We start from the raw sequence: 22,509 nt of genomic DNA on the forward strand, positions 1-22,509 counted from the left end.
GTTTTAAGGTGAAAAACACATTATACTGTTTTTGCTATCAAATGATTAGGTCAGGAGAATCTTTGCACATTTCGTAAGGATGTGGCCTGTGTTCTCAATTCTGATTGTGTTTTTAGGCCATGTAAGTATTGGAGCTGTAACCAGAAGGCTTTCGATGTAGATAACGTTCAGTCTTTAATAGTTCATGACCAATGTTCATTGTAACTTCTTAAAATGAAGTTTTTAAAGTGTTTGACCAGTCTTTTGATTAGAACAAAGAATGCATCTCAAGCCTACATAATTTCTACCTCATAAACTATGTTGAGAGGCATTTGATTTTGAAGGTGTGATTTTTCACAGTGGAGCTCCTTTATGCCAAGTCTTAATGGATCTTTTCAGTGAATTCTGGCTTTAGGGATAGTTTTAAGAAGAGGAAAATGAACAGATAGGAATTACAGCAAAGGACTGTGCCTGCTGAGTTAGTGGTATTGTGTCTAAATGGGCTGTGACGTGTCTGCAGTCATATACATAAATTCTGCCCTGTCTGTGCAACCTCCTGCACTATAGCGTCATTTCTCCTCCAAGCTTTTCCTGATGCTTTGGAGGAAAGTGGACCCCTGCCCTTAAAATCCTTGATCAGACCGTTCCTGACACTTCATTCCAGTTATTTGTTTACAAGTTCATTTTCCCAAAGAACTTGGGTCCTTTTAGGGCAAAAGTCAGGACAGAATAGGTTTTTTTTGGAGGGAGAGGGTATTTGGGGAGATTTTATGTTGTATCTAAATACTGATAAAAATAACATTTCATACATCATTTTTTAAGTTGATCTGTAGCATTTTGGAACTTTTGTTTCAGTTCTGCCATGTGCATTAATGTGATATAAAATGTATATCCTTTTGGTTTTTCTGACATTTCTGTACTTATCTCACTGTCTCTGTTTCTGTAGAAGGGCAGTGATGATGCCTGTCACAAGGGGTTGAGGACTAAGAGTGTGAATTTAAAGCCAGTAAATAAGTGCCAGATGCCCCCTTCCTAACTTGCTCCCTTTTAGATTGCTTTTATACTGCCTGCGGCACAGGTGCATTGATCTCTAGTTGGAGATGGACAGATGGGAATTTTTAAGATCTATGGATGGGACAACACTCCAACTTTCTTTGCTTCCCATCTCTCCTCTGTCACACTATAATAACTTGAGGAATAGTAGGAGGAACTTGACATTTTTACTCATGATCAGTTTTTAAAAGTTAAATGTGGCTTCCAGTTTCCTTATTCTTGTATTTTGTTGTTCTCATTTCTAAGGAGCTTGAATACCATCTCCTATAAGGTCTGTTATCTCTGCTTTCATCACCTGGTACAGTAATTTGGAGAATATAGATTTGAGTGTGAGCTGTGATTCAGTTCTTGCATTGCTGCTATGGTACTTTACTGACTGAAACTGCAGCATCAGATAGCTTTATTGCTATAAATATTAGAGCCTTAGAGTTACTTTAATTTAGAATTCAGGAGAGCCTGTTGTAGCAAAATAGCCAAGAACCTGAATTCTTTTAAGGGTCAGTACTAATGGGGAGTTACTGATTGCTTTGACTATTGAATGTTTTGATGTAGATTTAGATTGTGAAAAATAAGTTGGCATCACACACATCTCCCTCTACTGTCACACAGGTGTATCCACTTGCAAAAGATGTAATTAAGATACAAAATTAAATGCTTCTGGTAATTTGCCTCCAGAAGGTATCTGCCTTACTGTAAGAAGATACCTTGCTTATGTGTATTATTTGTTACATCTATTATTTGCTTAGTAATGACCTTAAAATAGTTATTAGTTGTACCAACAATGCCGTACAAATGGAAGAAAAAAAGATACCTCAGAATACTCCAATCCAACATACGTTTTCGTCTTTACATCTTTGCAATTCTGGATCATACATAAACTTCACATTATTATAGTTATTGAGTAGATACTTTTTTTTCCAATGCAACAAGACTTTTGGTAGTAAATAATCCTCAGGCTTTTAGGGGATTTAAATTTTGTATTATGACCTGACCGTAGCTTCTTCTCCAACCCCAAAACTCTGGAAATGCACGCTGGTAACATGAGAACCTTAGTAGACTCTCTTCACTTATACTTTAACACATGCTTTGGGAGTTCCTTCATGGCTCAATGGTTAACGAATCGACTTGGAACCATGAGGTTGTGGGTTTGATCCCTGGCCTTGCTCAGTGGGTTAAGGATCCGGCATTGCTGTGAGCTGTGGTGTAGGTTGCAGACAGAGCTTGGATCCCGAGGTGCTGTGGCTCTGGCGTAGGCCGGTGGCTACAGCTCTTGATTAGACCCTAGCCTGGGAACTTCCATATGCCACGGGAGTGGCCCTAGAAAAGGCAAAAAGACCAAAAAAAAAAAAAAAAAAAGGCAAAAAACATGCTCTGAATTCTGTCTTTTTGGATAGTTGATTCTTACTCTTTCACTTTAATGTCTTTTTCTAGGTGTGATGGGTGTCATTGTTCTGGGTACCTCTCTCTCTCTCTCTTTTTTTTTTTTAGGACTACACCTGCAACATATGGAAGTTCCCAGGCTATGGGCCTAGGGTTGAATCTGAGCTACAGCTTCCGGCCTATGCCAGCCACAGCAACGCAGGATCCGAGCCATGTCTGCGACCTACACCACAGCTCATGGCAATGCCAGATCCCTGATCCACTGAGTGAGGCCAGGGATTGAACCCTCATCCTCATGGATACTAGTTTGATTAGTTTCCTCTGGAACTCCCAGGTACCTTTCTTCATACTTGCTGTTATCTTAGTAGCTAACATTGGCACTTATGTTGTAATGATTTTGGTTTTTGAGTCAGTTCTAGCATTTTGGGTAATGTTTTCCAGCCTAGACTTAATGATGAAGCTGCTTCTTTCACTTAACCCAACTTCTTTGTTTTACTTTGCTTCCTTCTTTTAAAGGGGAAATATTTCAAGGGAGAGTTCCTTAGGTGTGAATATTGGAGAATGCTGGCTTTCTTGGGAGGAGCTTACATATGAGGAATGACATTGAATGGAGTAGAGAGAAGTTGGGCTAAATTTTTGTTTGTCTTTCTAATCAAGGAGTTAAAAAGCCTGTGAAGGATCTGTCAAGTTACAACTCCCAAGCATTTTTTAGAAAAACAGTAAATTGAGCATTCCTTTTTAATATTCTTAAACAGTATTCAAATTGATGGGACTATATTTACTTAAACGGGAATTGATGTCTTTAGTACATTTACACTTTTTTTTCCCCTTTTTTCTTAAATTTTCTGCCAGTCTTCTCTTACCATCTGCCCCCAGCATCGTGTTGGATTGTTTTCTTAGGAAGCATTCCAGCAGGCCGACCCAGTTTAGGGTTCAGATAGGTCTTCTGAATGTCTGTTAATAGGACTGATTTTGTGTGAAGTGAGAGCAGTTAGTAAGAGATGAAAAACCTTGGCATGAGGCCTCTTGTGGTGGTGGAGGTGGGTGGTCACATACTAAGGAAACAGTGGATGGTCTTTAAAATTGGGTGGGATGAATGAAGTATTGAAGGAACGTCTGGCTGTTTATAGAGTCTTTGGAAGAGAAAGAAATTCAAGGGAAAAGAAATAAACAATTGGAGTCTAACTTGCCGGATTACTAGTGCTTCTATAATGTGTAATGATATTCTTTAGCTTTGAGATCCAGAGGGGGGAAAATTGGTTTGTATGTAGAGACATAATTTAATTATAAATTTTATTTATTTTTTGATAGTTCTGTTTCTGTCACTCAGAGAGAGAGAGTGTGTGTGTGTGCGTGCATGCACGCACACATGCTTATATTCCAGAGATTGGTTCTTTTCTGCCTGTGAATGAATGACCATTATAATTGGCTTCCTGACATGTTGACAGACTGGGCTTTCTAGTATGTATGAGTGGGATGTTTTGCATTGCAATTAGCACTGTGGGGCTTGGAAAAGATTTTTTGCTCATGAAGATCCATAAACAACACTGACTATTGATTCAACGAGTATAGCAGTTATTATACAAAGCATACCTTTCTTTTTTCATGTAAGTTTTCTAGTATTATGAATTCACGAGTGTGCATGTAGTAGTCAATGATATAAAACAAGCTAGCTTTTGATTCAATATTTTGTAACATATAATAATTTTAGCTAATAAAATGGTTTACTAACATTCTTTGGTGGATTAGATCAAATGTAAAAACCAGCACAGAATCAGGGTTTTGTAGCTGATTTATAAATAACTGCTGAAAGCCTCAGGCTTAAAATTAAATTTGGTTTTAACAGGACTGAATTTTATCTGACACTTGTAAGTAGCAAGTTATGGGAGATGTTTATTAAAGATGGTTAATAAGCCCAGTGAGACATATTTGACCATTATTTAGAGGATATGAAATGTGAATTTACATTGAAAATGGAAAAGATAAAAGATCTTGGAAATAGAACATTTGTGAATGTCCCATTCTACATATAATGCCGTCTTCTTTTTTCATCCTTGTGTTACGCTGGCGTATCTCTACTTTTAATCGCGTCCGTCGTTATCACGGTCTCCTCTGTGGTCCATGTTAGTATCAGTTGATCTGGCTACACTGAGTACCATTGTTCCCATCTGTTCCTATTAGCACTTCCTCCTTTAATTTCTTATTACATGTGGTTGAAATGAGGTAAAAACTGATATTTTTTCCGTCTGCTTTTCTTTCAAACTCTGTTGTCCTGATTTCTTTTCTTCCTCCCTTTCTCTTCAATCTAGGCACCAAGAGTAGTAAAATTTGCAGTAGTCAGAAGATAAGTCAGTACTCACTGAGCAGCATTCTTTTTTTCTATCACGGTGCTAGGATCAGTGGCTCACCAGAGGGGACCACACGGAAGCAGTGTATGAGCGTCCTTGCTTCTTGGACCCTTAATAATTATAGCATGTTCATTTTCAATATAAATTTGCTCCCAAAGGTACCTTTTTTACCTTTCACATCTTTATTCCTTCAGTATATTTCCCTGTTCCTAAGTCTTTCTTTTCCCTTTCATCCCAAAGATATACCTTAAAACATCTCTTTCAGTTTTATTTGTTAGCCTCTCAAATTTCAGTTTGTTTTAGGTGGTAATATCAATAACTGCACACATAGTGGGTAGTATATGTTTTTATTCTGTGGTCTCTAGATTTAAGGAGTTAATTTGAAACAGCAATTCTGATTGCACAAGAACTTATAAAACAGATGGTATACAACAAGTAAAAGTTTTATTCTCCGAGGGGTTTTTCTTTCTTTTTTTTTTTTTTTTATTAAATAATCATCATGTGGTTGAAATTCCTTCCTTTCAGCTTTGGTCGGATATAATGAAGGGTTTTTATGTTATTTCCTACTTTGTTTTTAATGCAGTATATTTTTCAATTAAAAAAAATACAGGCTATTGTTAGGTCTGCCACTCTTTAATGAATCATTGGATTGGAAAATAACTCATTATATCATCAGGCAGAGATATGTTCCTTTATTTGCATGTAGATAGTGAAGATGAATAATTTATCAAATGTTATTAGTACAGACTCATATTACTGAAGTCTCAGCAGGATATAATGAAATTTGTCTCATGCTAGTATGAAAATAGCATGCCTTTGCATAGTCATTATTGAACTTTTGGCATCTCTCAGAGAACTATTATGTTATCACGCCAATCTTGCTCACCTCTTCATTAACTGGACTTGTGATTGAAGAGTTCAACTTATCTTGAAAATCTGTGAAATCTGGTATGTCAAATGCTTGCCTGCTCGAGTCTAGCTATGTTTCTCCATCCAAGTAAGAATTTTCAGACTGAATGGAGTACTTAATGTTTATTAAAGCGATTAGTGCAAAAAGGCCATGACTGATGGTTTTATTACTTTTGATCCTGAAAAGCTGTCTGTACAGGAGATATTTAAGCAATATATCTTTTTGAAATAAGGGGTGATGAAACATCTATGTAATTGCTTAGAATCTTCTCTCTGCCCTAATTATATGTTTGAAGTTAATTAATTAATTTTTGTTTTTTGTCTTTTTAGGGCCGAACCCGTGGCATGTGGAAGTTCCCAGGCTAGTGGTGGAATCAGAGCTACAACTGCTGGCCTACGCTACAGTCACCACAATGGGGGATCTGAGCCCCATCAGCGACCCACACCACAGCTCACAGCAATGCCAGATCCTTAACCCACTGAGCAGTACTAGTTGGGTTCGTTACCACCGAGCCACGATGGGAACTCCCTTGAAGTTATTTTAAATAATTGCTTTTAAAAGTTGGTTTTGATTTGCTTGTGGCTTAAAGGTGTGAAAAGAGCAATAGATCTCTCCACAAGCAACAGTAAAACTGGACAAATGGTCAAAAATAAGCCATTCTAGCACTCTGGAGTTTGACTACAAGCAGTCAGCAAACTGAGAAGTGTTTGTTTGTGAAAACAGCTGAGTTTTGGGTAAGAGAGCAGTGTGAGTCTGTGGTGTTTGTGCCTGGGGCTATTCCCATTTTCCTTCCTCAGCTCTGTGGGCAAGATTGTTCAACCAGGGCGGAGCAGGCTGTGAAAACCAGCAGCTTCACTGCTGCTCCTAAGAAGGCTCAGCTAATTTGCAGAACTGTGAATTGAAGTAGAGATTTTTATGGCAAGCGACTGGGGGTGGTGGGTTGAGGGGTTAAGAGGTGGGGGTGGGGGTCTCTGGCTCCACCCGCCTGAAGTTGTAATCCTTTTTAGCTCAAATGGTAGTCAGACTGACAGCAGATTTAACCGCACCTTCTGGGAAGTGAGGCAGAGGATACTCATGATAAGTCTTCACTAGCAGTTGTGCACACACACACAGTAGGGACCAGAGTGGGCCCAAGCCACCTGAACTTTATCTGTCTGCCAGAGCTTGCATGCACATTCTGAGAAGGTGAGAGAGGACCTGGGAAAGCTCACAAGAAAGTAAAAGGTAGGGCAGACTTGAAAATTTCCCCGAGTTTGACTGCTCTCAGCTCATACACAGATCAATCAGCACATAGTAGGAATCATACTTGTTTAAGGTGTTTGGGCAAATGTGTGACCCATCCTTGACTTAACAAAAAGTTATGCAGATTAACTGCTGAGACATTATGCTTGAGGAGAAAAAAAAAAAAAAGGGGGAGATCAATGACCACTCATTGAGGAGACTCTGACTTCATAAATGTAGTTCAGGTAAGTTACTAAACAAAGACAGCAATAATCTCTGGGGAATGTGTGTGAATTGAGAGTTGCTACAATATATTACCTAAAACTTCCAGTATTCAACACAATATTTTGATATATGCAAAGAAAACAAATATAAACATATTCGAGGGGAGGAAAGTGGTCGGTATAGATTGTCTTTGAGTGGCAGAATGTTGGATTTAGCAAAGACCAGAGAACTCAGTGAAACCATGTTAAAAGTATTTAAGGAAAGGATGATGACGGTGACTTAAATACATAATTAGAGAGAGATAAAAATTATAAAAGGGAACCAGTAGGAAATCTGGAGTTGAAAAATACAGTAACCGGTACAAAACCTTATGCATTAGAGTGGCTCAAGTGCAGTTTTGAGATGGCTAAAGAAAAAAACTCAGTGAATCGGGATAGACCAAGATCAATGACCCAATTTGGCTACGAGAACAGAAGAATGGAAAGGACCTCAAAGACCAGGGGACAACATCTGGCACACCAACAAATGTGTCATGGGAGTTACAAAAGAAAAGGATACAGAAAAGAATAACAACAGCAACAAAAACAGTTTTAAACGGTGCTGGATGAAAACTTTCCAATTTGATGAAAACCACTGCTTTTGGGTTCAAAAATTCTAAATGAATCTTGTAGGAAAATCCCAGAGACCCACCCCTATAACATATCTCAGTCAGATTGTTGAGAGAGAAAATATTGACAGCTTTAGGAGAGAAATGAGACATTATGTACAGAAGAATAACACAAGATTAATAGTTAATTTCTCATCAGAAGCAATAGAGGTCAAGACAGTGGAATGATATAGTCATTGCTCAGAAAACAAAACCGCCAACTAAGAATTCTATATCCAGCAAAAGTTCCTTTACAAATGATGCAAAATAAAGCCATTTCCAAATAAAGAATTTTGTTGCCAGCAGACTTACTTTATAAGAAATCCTAAAGATAATTTTTCAGGCAGAAAGGAAGCAGTACCAAATGAAAATTCCCAGGAGGAAACAAAGAGTACGGGAAGTGGTAATTATGTGGGTAAATATATGGTACTCTATATTTTTTCATATTTTTTCCCTCTTTTGAAAAAAATACAGTTGTGGATTTCCCGTTGTGGCACAGAAGAAATGAATCTGACCAGTATCCATGAGGATGAAGGCTCTATCCTTGGCCTCCCCCAGTGGCCAGGGATCCAGCATTGCCGTGAGCTGTGGTGTAGGTCACAGAGGTGGTTTGTTTCTCACATTGCTGTGGCTGTGGCATAGGCTGGCAGCCATAGCGCTGATTCAACCCCCTGGCCTGGGAACTTACATATGCCTCATGGCCCTAAAAAAAGAAAAATGTATATATACATACACAGTTGTATAAAACATCAGTTGTAGCACTGTATTTTAGGTTTTATACAACTGTATATGATAATATGTATGAGGACAGTGGCATAAAGGAGGAAAGAGAAATGACACTAGGACAATTGAATATCTATATGGAAAAATAAACTGAGACCTTTATTATACACAGAAAGTAATAAAGTGTGCCCAGACCTAACTATACGAGTGAAAATGATAAAACTTCTAGTAGAAAATGTAGGAGAAATCTTTGTGCTCTTGGGCTAGGCAACAAGTTCTTAGATATGCTATCCAAAGCATGGACTATAAAATAAAATATCAATAAATTAAACTTCATTAAATTAAAAAACATTTAGTTTTCAAGAGACCATTATGAAAGTGAAACTATAAGCCACCGAGAGAAAATATTTACAGATCTTATATCTCATAAAGGTTATATAACTAGAATATATAAAGAATTCTTATAATTCAATAATAAGACAAGTACTACAACTAAATTATTGGCGAAATACTGGAGTGGACTTTTATTTATTTATTTATTTTTGCTTTTTAGGGGCGCACCTGCTGCATATGGAGGTCCCAGGCTAGGGGTCCAATTGGAGCCACACCTGGCAGCCTATAACACAGCATCAGCAACTCGGGATCCAAGCCATGCCCATGAACTACTCCACAGCCCATGACAAAGTCGGATCCCTGACCAAATGAATGAGGCCAGGGATTGAACCCACGTCCTCTTGGACACTAATTGGATTCGTTTCTACTGTGCCATAATGGGAATTCCCTGGAGTAGCCTTTTATATTTAGTGAGGGTTCTCCAGAGAAAACAGAACCAACATGATATGTGTGTGTCTGTGTGTGTGTGTGTGTCTGTGTGTAAAGAGATGTATTATAAAGTATTGGCTCCCACCAGCATGGAGGCTGAGAATCCCCAGTGTCTGCATTTGGCAGGCTAAGGCTCAGGAGAGCTTATGCGTGGTTCCAGTCTAAGTCCCAAGGCCTGAGAATCAGGAGGGTTGATGGCGTAAGTTCCAGTCTGCAACTGGGCAGGTGTGAGACCCCAAAAGTGCTGATACTTCCGTCTCAAGGCTGGGGAAGACCAATTACCCAGCTTAACCATCAGACAGGAGGAGTTCCCTCTTACTTAGCCTTTTTGTTCTATTCAGGTCTTCAATTAATTGGATAATGTCCACCATTGTTAGGGAGAGCAGTCTGCTTTACTCAGTCTACCGATCAGAACGTCCAAATGTCTGTCTCATCCAGAAACACCCTTCTACACTCAAAGTAATTTTTCACTGAATGTCTGGGCACCCTGTGGCTAGTCAAGTTGACATGTACAATAAACCATCACAGCATTTTCCCAAACAGGAAGACAGGTGGCTAATCACATGAAAAGGTGCTCAGTATCATTAGTCGGTACGGAATGCATTGTCATTCAAAGCACAATGATACACCACTACATGCCCATGAGAATAGCTGTTGTCAGAACTTACAGTATACAGTCTTGGTGACAATACGGTGAAACTCAAACCCTCATACATTGCTGGTGGGATATAAAATGGTAGCCCTTCTTTGGAAAACAGTTGTTTCTTATAAAGTTAAATGTAAATTTATGATATGAGCCAGCAGTTCTTTTCCTAGGAATCTACCCAAAAGAAATGAACACCTATGTCAACATGAAGCCCTCTATTTGAATATTCATAGAAGCATTATTATATGGTATTAATTGGAAACAATCCAGACATTCATCAGCCTGGTTGACAGTTTAACAAAATGTAATGTAGTTGGTATGTGAGCATGAATAGACTATAAATAAGCTCGAGGGAATTTGGGGGGTGATGGAAATGTTCTAAAAATAGGTTGTGATGATTGTGCAGCTGTGTAAGTTTATTTAAAATCATTGAATTGTATACTTATAATGGGTGAGTTTTATAGGATGTACCTCAATAAAGTTATACAAAACAATATGTATATATAGAGAGAGGAAATTTTCGACAATTATGGAAAATAATAATGAGGGAAATCAGAAGGGAATGGGAAGTCTTTGTACTATTTCAACTTTTCTACAACTCTGCAGTTAATTCATGATTTTAATGGGCTTTAGAAGTGTTCTGATTTTCTTTTGTAATGCTTTTCCAAAAATAAGTTTAGAAACTTTTGTTCTTAAAATCCAACCCTGAAGTATCATTTTATCTCAGCCTTATTATTCTTTTCTTCTTTGATTTACAGTTTGCTTTGAGCAGATAATCTGCTTGTGCAGTTGGCTTGCAGGCCCAGTGCCCAAGTGAACTGTTCCTGCTTCGTGTACACATCTGGTCTATGCTAGGGAGCATGTGTACCTTGTGGGACGACACATCTGAGGATGTTTCTGTTTCTCTCATCTGTGCAGTATGGATGTGCAGATATTACAAGCAAAGCACTTTTGACAGCAGGAGTCGAGCACAGCTGCTTTTCCTTTTGGTAGTATTTCTTAAGTTCGGTGGTCACGTCTTCTCCAGGTTGTTTTTGTTTTCATAAAAGAAAAAGTTAAATGCAATTATTAACACATTCGTTGAAAGCAGAAAATTAAAGTGAAGTGATGTGACTCATGATAACATGTATTTATGTGCTTTATTTGAAGGTCACTCTGTGAGACTTCTGGGGCAAAAAAAGGATAATGGAAAACGGTTGGGGGGCGCACGATTGGATTTGCCAAAGATTAGGAAGAATCCACTGATAGAAATCATTTCTATCAATACTGGGTAAGCCTCTCTCTAACTTTTAAAACATTCAGGAATACTCGACGAATTCCTTTTTGTCCCTAACCATTTGCTCTAGAAAAGTAGTTGGACATTTCCAGGGGAAAGGAAAATCAGAAAGCTTGAAAGCACATGAATATTCTTGCCTCTAAGATGTTCACTCTCTGCATTTATTTTTGCAGCAAGAGTTTTTATTTTTGATTAACATCATTCTCACTTCTCCTTTTTGGTAATAAACATGGATTTTATTTTTCAGTTATCCCCTTGGTTAAAATCTTTATAGGAAGAGTTATTTCTTTCGGTGAAATGGTTAATACACCCATCATTTTTGACTATTTTTGCAATAAGGTTATTGTATGTGATAAGATACAAGATCCTAACCATGTTTTGATTATTAACTATCTGAAATGCACGTTTTAAGGTGTTACTCTTATGAGTGTTAAACTGATAATAAGCATCATGACTGAATTTCAGATACTCTTTAATTACCATGTGGTCTGAAGTTCTGCCTGACTAACTCTTAGTAAAATCAGTCATACTTAGTTTTGTTTGCATTTATTGAATTTGGTTCCTTTGGGTTCATCTTAAAAAGTTGTTTGTATCCCACTTTAATCTATGTTATCATGGTCTGAAAGTTTGATGAGGCCAAGACCTTCTATTCCTTAAATCTCAGGGAGCCTCTCCACTCACGCAGCTGCCCCACATTTCCCACAGATTTAACTCTTCCTGCTCCTTTTAAATTTTATCTGGCTTCTCTCTTCTCCTTCTGTCCTTTGCTGTCTTTGTGCTCTTTCCCCCTAAGAACAGGTGAACTTATCTGTCCTGCCCCAGCATCTCTGCCTCTTTCCAAGCCTGTGTCTTCGTTTCCTCCTGCACTGTTGCAGCTGTGCTGTCACTGGTTGTCTGTTCTCTTGTCTTACCACCTTCTGGTTAATCTTCCACACTCTCGCCAGAGACCAGGGAACGTGGAAGAAGACATTTGGTTTTTCCCTAAAAGCCCTTGGGGACTTTCAGCTGACTTTTGTGAACTTGTCCAGGACCCACGTCTAGCCTTCAGTGTCAAAGATTGAGAAACCTGGCCTCATCAAGCTCACAGACTAGTGATTAAGTCAGAATTTAACAGTCAGAAGCATAGCTGTCACATTGGCAAATCTAATAGATTGTCTCGGGCCTGAGCCAAGTTCTGAATGTAAGGCTGTTTGTGTTTTTCTCTGCCTTAGTTACTTTTCTCCTTGTTTTGCGTTCTGTTGTTGTTGTTGCCTCTCAAATTCCTGTGCACAGTAGCAGAAGCCCTGCATTTCCTCCTCCATATTTGCCTGGTTTCCTTTCTAATACTTGTTACTATTGAAATGGCATTTGTTTTTCCATATTGAATTGTCTGTCTCCCCTCACTGGCATGTCATAAGCTCCATGATGGGAGGAGGTTCCTTCTCTTGTTTACCATTGTGTCTTTAGTATACAGAAGTATGTACACAGTAGGGATTTGATAAATGTTAACTTACTGAGTTATGGAATTTGAAAGTCGAATGGAATCGTGCTGAAGTCTCATCACAGTACAAATTGCCTTGCCAGTTGGACAATAATACTTGGAGTTTGGCTACTTTCTCCTGAACAAGGTCTTTAGTCAAAATGTTTATGAGAATCTCATTAAAAAAAAAAAATGCAGGACTGATCAACTCCTTTTTTGGCTGGACACATTCCTTTAAGCATGTTAATATTTTAGGGTCTGTCACACCCTATTATGTTAGAATCCACTATGTTAGATCAAGGTGACCTTGCAGCTGCTTTTGACCCATCAAGTGTCGATTTTAACTGTTTATTTTCAAAGACACCTTTTTTTCTGTAGTCTTTGCACCTCACATTCCAGTATTGAGTCAGGCTGAACCCCTTGAAATTCTCAGGCTCAAAATCCTTCACTGTCTTGACTCCAGGCCCCTCCACACGCCCTACAGATCCCCTGGTGCCTCATCATTTTTCTATTCACTTCTGGGTCATCCTGCTGAATGCAGTTGTGTGCCCCTTTCTTTGCATGGTTGCTTGCTCCTCCTCTCATGCTAATACATACAACCCTCCTTCTACTGGGTGTCTCCTGTGTCCCTTGATTATGGTACTTCTCAAAATGTGTAATTTATATTTTACACTAAACATTAAGCTTCGTGGGTTCAGAAAGTATTTCAATTATCAGTATATTATTGTCTCTCACTTTAGTGTCTGGTATAAAGTGAGTACTCAGTAATTGTTGAATTAATGTTGTATTTTAAAGCCCTTGCTGGAGTTCCTGTTGTGGTTCAGTGGGTTAAGGATCAGACATTGTCTCCATGAGGATGTGGGTTTGATCCCTGGCCTTGTTAGCCGTAAGCTGCTGTGTAGGATGCAGATGAGCCTTGGATCTGGTGTGGCCATGGCTGTGGTGTAGGTCTCAGCTGCAGCTCTTATTTGACCCCTAGCCTGGGAACTCCATATGCTGCAGGTGCAGCTGTAAAAAGAAAAAAATAAATAAAGCTATGAGTAATTTATTTTACCATATAGTCTTCAAAATTTCCCTTAGGTAGCCATTTTAAATAGCATTAAGTTAGAAATTTCCATATGTTATAATTCAAAACTTTCTTCTCTTGGCTTTAGTTTTTCTTACAATGAGGCTATAGACTTTTTTTCAAGCTCACTGGACATTTCCTTTCACTCTCTCATCCTCTCAAATCTCTCATATTACGGTGTAGAATTGCCCCTTAGTGAGTACAGTAGCAAATATTCTTTTGCTACTAAGAGAATTCAATCCGTACTGTCACTCTGCTGAGATAAGAGTTTCTACAGTTCGCTGACTACTGATCATTTCCCTGAATCAGTTGGAGTCTTATCACTTGTTTTCAGATGAAAGTATCTCCATGACTGTTTGTCGACGACATCACTCCGAACATCTTTACCTTGAATTTTATTTATTTTTTAACCTCTGGTGGAGCTCATTGCTTTTTTAATATTTACATTTAAATGTTTTAAAAGACTTCTACAGATAATTACTTCTTTCAAGAGAAAATTATCATCTCCAATAAAATCGTATACTTTGCAAAGCTTTGTGGCTTTCATATTTAATATGGGTAAGTTTCGTATAAATTTTCCATTTATCTTTTAGGAAAAGGATCCCATCTGTAACAAGTTTTATTACGTGTATTGGTACATTGTCAGTGTTACTGTAAAACTCTACAAAGTTGTTATGCTTTGTTACATTTCTAACTTAAATGTAAAAGGAGTACATTCATTGCTTTAGCCAAGGAAGAAGTTGGAAATTTCAGGTCATGTGAAATTTCCAACTTTTGTGGATGAGCTGCAAGGACTACTTATTTGATCACAGTGTGTATAATAAGAGTATCTTTCGTGTTTAAATGACAATTATTTTTTCTCTTTCTATTCTCTCTTAATTTTATGTTCTAATTTATATACTCAATACAGCAAACCTATGGTCTAACTTAGGTTCCTTGTTCCACTTGGTTCCTTATTCGAAATTACAGCATTCTTGGTTTTTGAGATGAGCCTTTGAGGTTAGCCGCCACTTGTCCAATGTAGCTCTTGACCGTCCCTTATGGGTAGGGACTCACTGTAGACACGAGTAGTCACATGTTTATCTAGTAGGATGATAAGAGCTATGTGACTATGACTCTGAAGTACAGGCAAGAATGAAGTTAGTCATTGCTGATGTATGTTGAACGTTTAATGTGTGTGAAGTGTATTTTTTCCCCCGTATTGAATCCTCACAATAGCCTTATGAAATGTTTTAATAGATGAAGAAACTAAGTTGTAGAGAGGTTATGTGACTTCACATCATGTACCTAGTGGATGACTGAGACTTACCTATCGCTCCTGTCAGATCTTTCTGTTGGTTCACAGGAGCAAGAGGTCATGTCTGGTGTGTTTGACAGGGAGGGATCTTGTGGGAACAGAATAGTCTTTACACTATAGTGACATTTGGAATGCAATTTCAGCATCTATAGGCCACCCAGCTTCTTTGCTCATGGTTCCTATAGCAACCCAACCAGGAAGGAATGAGAGCCTGGGTGGTAGTTCTGGGAATGAAAAGCAAGGGTAGCAGAACCGTGTGATGTTTAAGAAGATTGGCTTCGGCATTCTCCAGTGGATTTATTTGTAACCATGGATTCGGAAGTTCCAAAGAATGGTTGGATGTAGAAATGCAAGGCCAAAAAGAAGCCTTTTTTTGGAGGGGTGAGAGTTGAGGTCACAGAGGATGAATGGTCAGTGCCTGTCTATAGGAAATAAGAGTAGACAGAGGAATTATCTATGAAATAGAATTAGGCAGAGGCAAAGGTTTTATGAATATGCAGTGTCATAAGCATCCATGACTTCAGATTCCTTATGGAGAAATAACGCCAGGGTAGGTGAACCATTTCGAGAGAGTGGGAAAATTACAAACCACCTTAGAAATTAGTAGGTTTTGCTGCAGGAGGATTACTCTTGGGAGAAGTTCAACTATAAAGTAAGAGAGGTGGTCCTTAGGGAATAGAAAGAGCTTTCTATCTGAGCTTGTTTTAGAGGCAGGGGGCAAGGAGTAGAAATACATTGACAGGAGAAGCCAACTAAACAGGATTATGAACGTAGTTAGAAAGGTAAGTGTTAGATAGAAAGACACTTTTACGCTTCCTTAGAGAGAGGAATACAGAATGTGAGTTTCAGTTCATTTTTCTCAAAGGTCTTCACCGATTTAATTTAGAGAAAGCTACTCTGTTCTTCCATGCCGTCAGGCACAGCAGAGGACGGAGGCGCTATGTTTTAGTTAACATCCTGTGGTCTCTTTTCAAAGACATGACCTGAGAAATAGCCAGCTCTCCGTCAGAATTCGTTAGACTCCCCTACCTTCTAGGATTTGTCCATTTTCTTCTTTCCCGTTTTCCTCCCTTTAATGGGGTGTTCAGTTGATATTTTACTCTACATATTTTTTATAAACTGGAAGCTTCATTTAGTTGGAGATTCTGATTAAACATTTGAGCAAAAACAATCTTGTTTCTGGTATAGACATGAGGTATAGACATGAAGTTTGAAGATTCATGCCAGAGTGTTTCATTTCTTCATTAAATTCATGGAGTGAGGTCTAGTTCTGAAGCACAACAAGGTAGAAAATCTGGGGATATTTATGGGTTATAAACCAAGGGCAATTTTCAGTGTAATAAGAAGTCAACATGTGCATAAAGGAAAGAAGTGAGCTGAGCTTGAAAAACTCAGCTTTGGAGTTCCCATTGTGGCTTAGCGGTAACAAACCTAACTGGTATCCATGAGGACATGGGTTCAATCCATGGCCTCACTCAGTGGGTAAAGGATCTGGCGTTGCTGTGAGCCGTGGTGTAGGTTGCAGACGTGGCTCGGATCCCTTCTTGCTGTGCCTGTGGTGTAGGCCGGTAGCTGCAGCTCTGATTGGACCCCTAGTTTGGGAACTTGCATATGCCACTGGTATGGCCCTAAAAGACAAAAATTTAAAACAAGCAAACAAAAAAAAAAAAAAAGAAAGGAAAACTTAGTTTTTTTCAGGGGCCGCATTGAGTGATTGCCTTATTTTTTCTGGTAGTAAGAACAGAGTGTGGAGGGAGACAGAGGTAAAATGTAGGGGACAAAAAGTGTAAAAAAAAAAAAAAAAATCAGGAATTGGGCCATAAAGAAAATCTCTGCTTCATTTTGTCCTCTCTGTCACTATTAAAATCTTCGCTTTTAACAATCCTTTGGCAATTTTTGTTCATCCGAAGCCAAGAGTTGGATGCAGCTCAGCAGTTTTGATATAAGGTATATCATTTTTTAGATGCTACTATCAGATTATCCCTGGTTTGAAGGGATAATCCTCCCCTGGGCTAAACACATCTTAGAAAATACCGTCTGACCCTGTAATGCTTTACTGATACTTTCTCTTTTAAAATTTATCTTGTCTTTCTTGTTATTTGCCATCTGTCAGACATAAAATGATGGGATGTGGGAACCTTTAAGGGGGATCTAATTTTCTTTGAGATTACATACTTGAATTTATTATCACTTTTAAAAGTATATGTTACTTTTTTACCCCTCTAACGTCGTAGCTTTGAGAAAACAAACCCGGATATTTTAACTTTTTTTCTGTAGTGTCCCAACTTTGTCAGTCTCTATTCCAGATACTGTTCACCTGTGCTAGGTATTTAGGTGAATGAATGAATGAATGAAAGAGCAAGAATGCAGATTTATTTCCTCTGAGTGAAATTATTTTTAGAGAAATGTAATTACTACTAATAACATTTTTATCTTTCTGGTTTTAATGATTAAAACATGAAATAGTTATTAACTAGATATAATCACAATGCATCTAAACATATAATTATCATGTGCTTACCACATTATCAGATATTGTGTTAGTTATTATGACATATACAAAGATAAACATTTCCCAAATCAACAGGGAGCTGACATTGACAGAAATAACCCAAAACATGCAGCTATAAAAAGGAGTTAATTGCTGCTCCTATACCAGGAAGATTTGGGTCTTAGGCTGTTCTGTATTGTGGAGAATACTTCTAGGTCCCAGCATGACACTCTTGTAGGGGTGAAGGTACCCAGCAGTGACTTCTCCGATGTCTGAGTTTAAGAGGCAAGAGATACTCAGATCTTGTCCTCCTGTCCGTCTAGGAGATGCAGCGGCAGCAACATATTCAAAAGGCCTTCTCCTTGACCTGTGTCGTCCAAGAAGACTATACTATTGCCAGTACACATGTGGAAAATATAAGCCTCAAATACTGTCTTTTCATGTTACTTTTATTTATTTACTGATCTTTTCTTCTGTTTATGGCCAAGCCCGAGGCATATGGAAGTTCCTGGCTAGGGGTCGAATTGGACCTATAGCTGCCAGCCTATGCTACAGCCACACCATCGCAAGATCTGAGCTGTGTCTGCAACCTACACCGTAGCTTGTAGCAATGCCAGATCCTTAACCAACTGAGTGAGGCTAGGGATTGAACCTGCATCCTCATGGATATTAGTCAGGTTCTTAAGCTGCTGAGCCACAATGGGAACTCCCTCTATGTTACTTTTAAATTGTAGCTTTCAGAAGATTACATTCTATTAAAAAATTTTTAGAGGTAACATTTAATTTGAAATGCTCTTAAAAAGCCTGAATTAAGGTTCCAAAAAGATCCTGTTGGGAGTTTGAATATATACAGTATCACTCTTTGCACTAGGGTGAATCTTTTTAATATTTTGGGGGAATAAAATTTGGGATATTTTGTATTATGATCTCTTTAAAATAGATACACATTTAATATATTCAATAATGATTCATTAAGTTCTTGTATCTTAGCATGGTGTCAACAAATAAGATACTCTTATTTTTTTCAGTTATACTATACTGTTGTCCAAATGTCCTGATTGTAATAATTGCAACCCTAGTCTGAATCTGCTCTCTGAGAATTGCTCCCTCAGCCTGGATGCCATCCTCAGAGACATCTGTTAGGTCTTGACACCTTTCTTCAAGAGTCAGTATCTCAATATAAAACATTTTCCCAAAAGAATTCAGCAGGCATAATAGTATTTTATTTAGAAATTATGGATCAGTATAACTTTTTATATATATTCGGCACGAGGACTGAAAATTAATGTAAGCAGTTTTGTCATGTACAACTCTTTTTTTTTAAAATAGCAATAGAGTTTTTTTGCTTTTTGTTCTTTGTTGTTGTTTTTTATAGACAGTAGCAGCTATCAGTGAGGATTAGTTGCTTTTCTACAACGCAGCTGTCAGGTTATAATGAAAGCAAGTCCCAGTCCAAAATTTGCAATGAATGTTTACTAAGCAAGCTGGTACCATCCAGCTGTCCTTGTAAGTCTGATGGAGTTCTAATTCTTCTCCTTTGGGTGTGATTAAATCAAACCTCATCACTAAAGGTTCACTTGAGCCAGCTGAGACAATATTGTCAGCCTTAGGCACTAGAATCTTCTACCCAGTGTCTGGAGTGAGGGTAAGTAGGGACCAAGACAGAATAATATCTTTAATGGTCCAAGCCCATGCTACCCAAAGTGTGGTCCATGGACCAGTGCTGGGTTATTAACTCTTGATGACTGGTCTGTGACAAGAATATAAGTTTAGATCAATCATCTTAGAAATTTTTAAAATGGCTTAATGTTGCTGTGATGTCTCATAATTCCTTTTCATTGTATTTGACAAAAATACTGGTTTATAAGAGGTTGGAAATAAAAAATCCTGGTCTGTCACTGTAGATAGTTTGAGAAACCCTGGTCTCAGCTAGGTTGTTGCAAGATTCTTTACTCTGGCAAATATTTTAGCCAGTCAGCTTATGGTGAGTGCCACTGATTTCCCTAATGGGGTCCTATTTATACTGTCTTTTAATGCTATTAATTAATTACTTGTGTTTAGTAGTTAACCAGTACTTTCACAAATGAAAACTTAACTTCTGTAATTTATTTTGCTAATTTGCAAAGCCTCTGCTGCTGACCAATCAGAAAAGACAGCTGAAACATACCAGTAATCTCTGGAAGCTAGCCCTTCTAGTTAAACACTAGCAAAGGGAGACCATTCTTAGAGTTGTAGCTCAGAATAACTCGCATATTTTATGTTATGCCCTTGACATTAAATTCTTTTGAAAGTAAAGACCTAACCTGGCCCATGTGAAATTTGAATCTAGAGGTTATAGCTTTCCTTCTAGCATATCCCTAAGATGAGTAGATAACTTGTTATTATATTTGTTCTTCCGTGAACTTATGGAGGCCAGGAAACTTATCTCTTAGTCATGGGCCTGAACGTGGCATCAGCCTATTAGGAGAGGATAGTAGGGTTTATGGTACCCTGGAGAGAGCTCTGTGCTTGGAGTTTGGGGTCACTGTTGTTTTCTAATGGCATGACTCAAAGAAATTGGGTAACCTCTAGGAGCCGGTCTCTTTTGTAACATGGACACATGCTGCCTACTGTATATGCAGCCATTGTGGGCACGTTTCTTTAGAACTGTGATCTTGCTCTAGCTTATACTCTGCCAACATTCTTCAAGATCTCCTCTCCCCTTCCTTTCTCTTCATACTTTGGGCTATTTAGGCCAGGGAGGCGACGGTGATACTAGAATTTAAAGTTAGGAGTTTTATCTGATTCATTGTTAGCTTCTCAACCTCGTGTTTCACTTGTTCAATTTTAAGCCAATGTTTGACAAGTAAACATAAATTAATCTTAGTCTCTCCTGTAGCTTTTAGTACAGTGTCTTGCTCACATTAATCACTTCATAAGTATTTTAGTATTTTAGTGACAGCAGTGTTACTTAAATGCAGAAAAAGTTTTCTGGCTGAGCTGGAATATAATGCTAATTACTTTCCCCTGGCACAATAGATGATTGTTTTGTAGGGAAAAAAAAAAATGTTAATTTGGACCATGAATGAAGTGAAGCTTATCTCAAACAATTAAATGTGTGAAATTGAAGTATTTATGGCAGTTTTGAACTTGTTACATTTTTACTTTTCAACCCCAAACTAGTTGTCCTAAAATTCATTGCTTTTTTGATAGTGTCAGTAAAATCCCCATCTACCTTATTTTTACTTAAATATTATGCAAATACAATTTTAGGTAATATTATTTTTAGTGCATGATCAAAACTGTAATTGGGAGAGATGATTCATAAGAACAGTGGATGGCACTATTGGCTCATACCTGTGGAGTAATTACTGTTAAGTTGTAGAACTTTCACGTGCTGGTTTAATAAGTGCCTTTAAGTAAGCCGCCCAGTTAAAAATTTTCAGCAGCATCAGGATGGGGACTTAATCTTAACTTTTGTAAATTCTTCTTTATGTGATCATTATTTTACATAAACTTTGAAATGAATATATAACTTTCCTAGTAATTATATATAAAGAAAAGTTTGATTTTTTCTTTTTCTTTTCTTTTTTTTTTTTTAAGGGCCACACCTGCAGCATATGGAAGTTCCCAGGCTAGGGGTCTAATCAGAGCTGTAGTGGCGGCCCATGCCACAGCCACAGCAATGCGGGATCCCAGCCATATCTGTGACCTATAACACAGCTCATGGCAATGCTGGATCCTTAACCCACTGAGCGAGGCCAGGGATTGAACCTGCATCCTTGTGGATGCTAGTCGGGTTCGTTAACTGCTGAGCCACAACGGGAGCTCCAGAAAAGGCTGATTTTTAAAAGCTGTTTCAAATTCTAGCATGTTACAGAATATCCAATGGCTCTAATTTAAAAAGTGCCTCTTGCTTACCAATTTCTGGTAAACAAAATTATTTAGTTTGAGGAAAGTTGAATAACTTTTAAATTTAAAGATGCTCAAATTTTTACATGTCATTAAAGAAAACTTAGAGTTAGTTGAGTAGAATGGGTCACTCTAGATTAGTTCATAGATTGTGTGGTGGGGATGTATATTAGTTATAAATACTCACAGATGTTTTTATAGTTTAGAAAATTTATCTTTTTTTTTTTTTTTTTTTTTTTTGTCTTTTTGCCTTTTCTAGGGCCTCTCCGCGGCATATGAATGTTCCAAGGCTAGGGTCAAATCGGAGCTGTAGCTGCCGACCTACACCAGAGCCACAGCAACACCAGATGCGAGCCGCGTCTGCGACTGACACCATAGCTCATGACAACGCCGGATCCTTAACCCACTGAGCAAGGCCAGGGATCAAACCCAAAACCTCATGGTTCCTAGTCGGATTCGTTAACCACTGAGCCACAACAGGAACTCCCTGAAAATTTATCATTTTATGTCATGTGTCAAAAGTCTTTATGCTTGCTCTTTAAGAAAACTAAAGAACCCTGTTTCTGGACGTTCATTTATTCAACAACCAGAGTTGAAGATTTGTTAAGTGCAGAGGATTGAAAGGAACATGCCTTCAATGTCATCTGCCCTTGAGAATCCCACAGGGGAGAGAGTAAAATCAGCACAAAACAATGAAATTACTACATTGTGAGTATAATAGTAGCAGAGTGGACAAAGTTATTTACTTGGGAGCATAATGGATTGTTGGGTGAATTAGAAGAAGCTTCCATAGAAAGTGGATATTTAGGCTGTCTCCCAAAGTTTACCTCCTAGGTGGCTTCACAGGTAACTTAAACAGGTGGCTCGTCCTCCCTGCGCCATGAACAGTGGTATTGAATTGTGAAAGGCAGTGTCTTATACAGAGAGTGATGAGTGGATCAGTGTGTGTGGGGAGGGGTTTGAATAAGGGAATGCTTAGGGGAAAGGCTAGAAAGAGATAGCTCAAGATTGCTTGGGTTCAAACTTGGCCTCATCACTTTGTCATCTGGTGTGTGATATTATACAAGATATTCAAC

General features: G+C 38.3%; 1 protein-coding gene across 10 annotated transcripts in view; it reads left to right on the forward strand.

The window, feature by feature from the left end:
* The window catches only part of CDKAL1 (CDK5 regulatory subunit associated protein 1 like 1), a 658,999-nt gene that overhangs the window by 205,675 nt on the left and 430,815 nt on the right, over positions 1-22,509 (forward strand). For all 10 annotated transcript variants that reach the window (XM_005665616.2, XM_005665619.3, XM_005665620.3 and 7 more), the window contains one exon: positions 11,103-11,223. In XM_005665616.2, coding sequence (XP_005665673.1) covers positions 11,103-11,223 — 121 coding nt within the window. The remainder of the gene's footprint in view (positions 1-11,102; positions 11,224-22,509) is intronic.

Source organism: Sus scrofa, chromosome 7, assembly GCF_000003025.6.
Source record: "Sus scrofa isolate TJ Tabasco breed Duroc chromosome 7, Sscrofa11.1, whole genome shotgun sequence".
In the NCBI taxonomy this organism is placed as follows: domain Eukaryota; kingdom Metazoa; phylum Chordata; class Mammalia; order Artiodactyla; family Suidae; genus Sus; species Sus scrofa.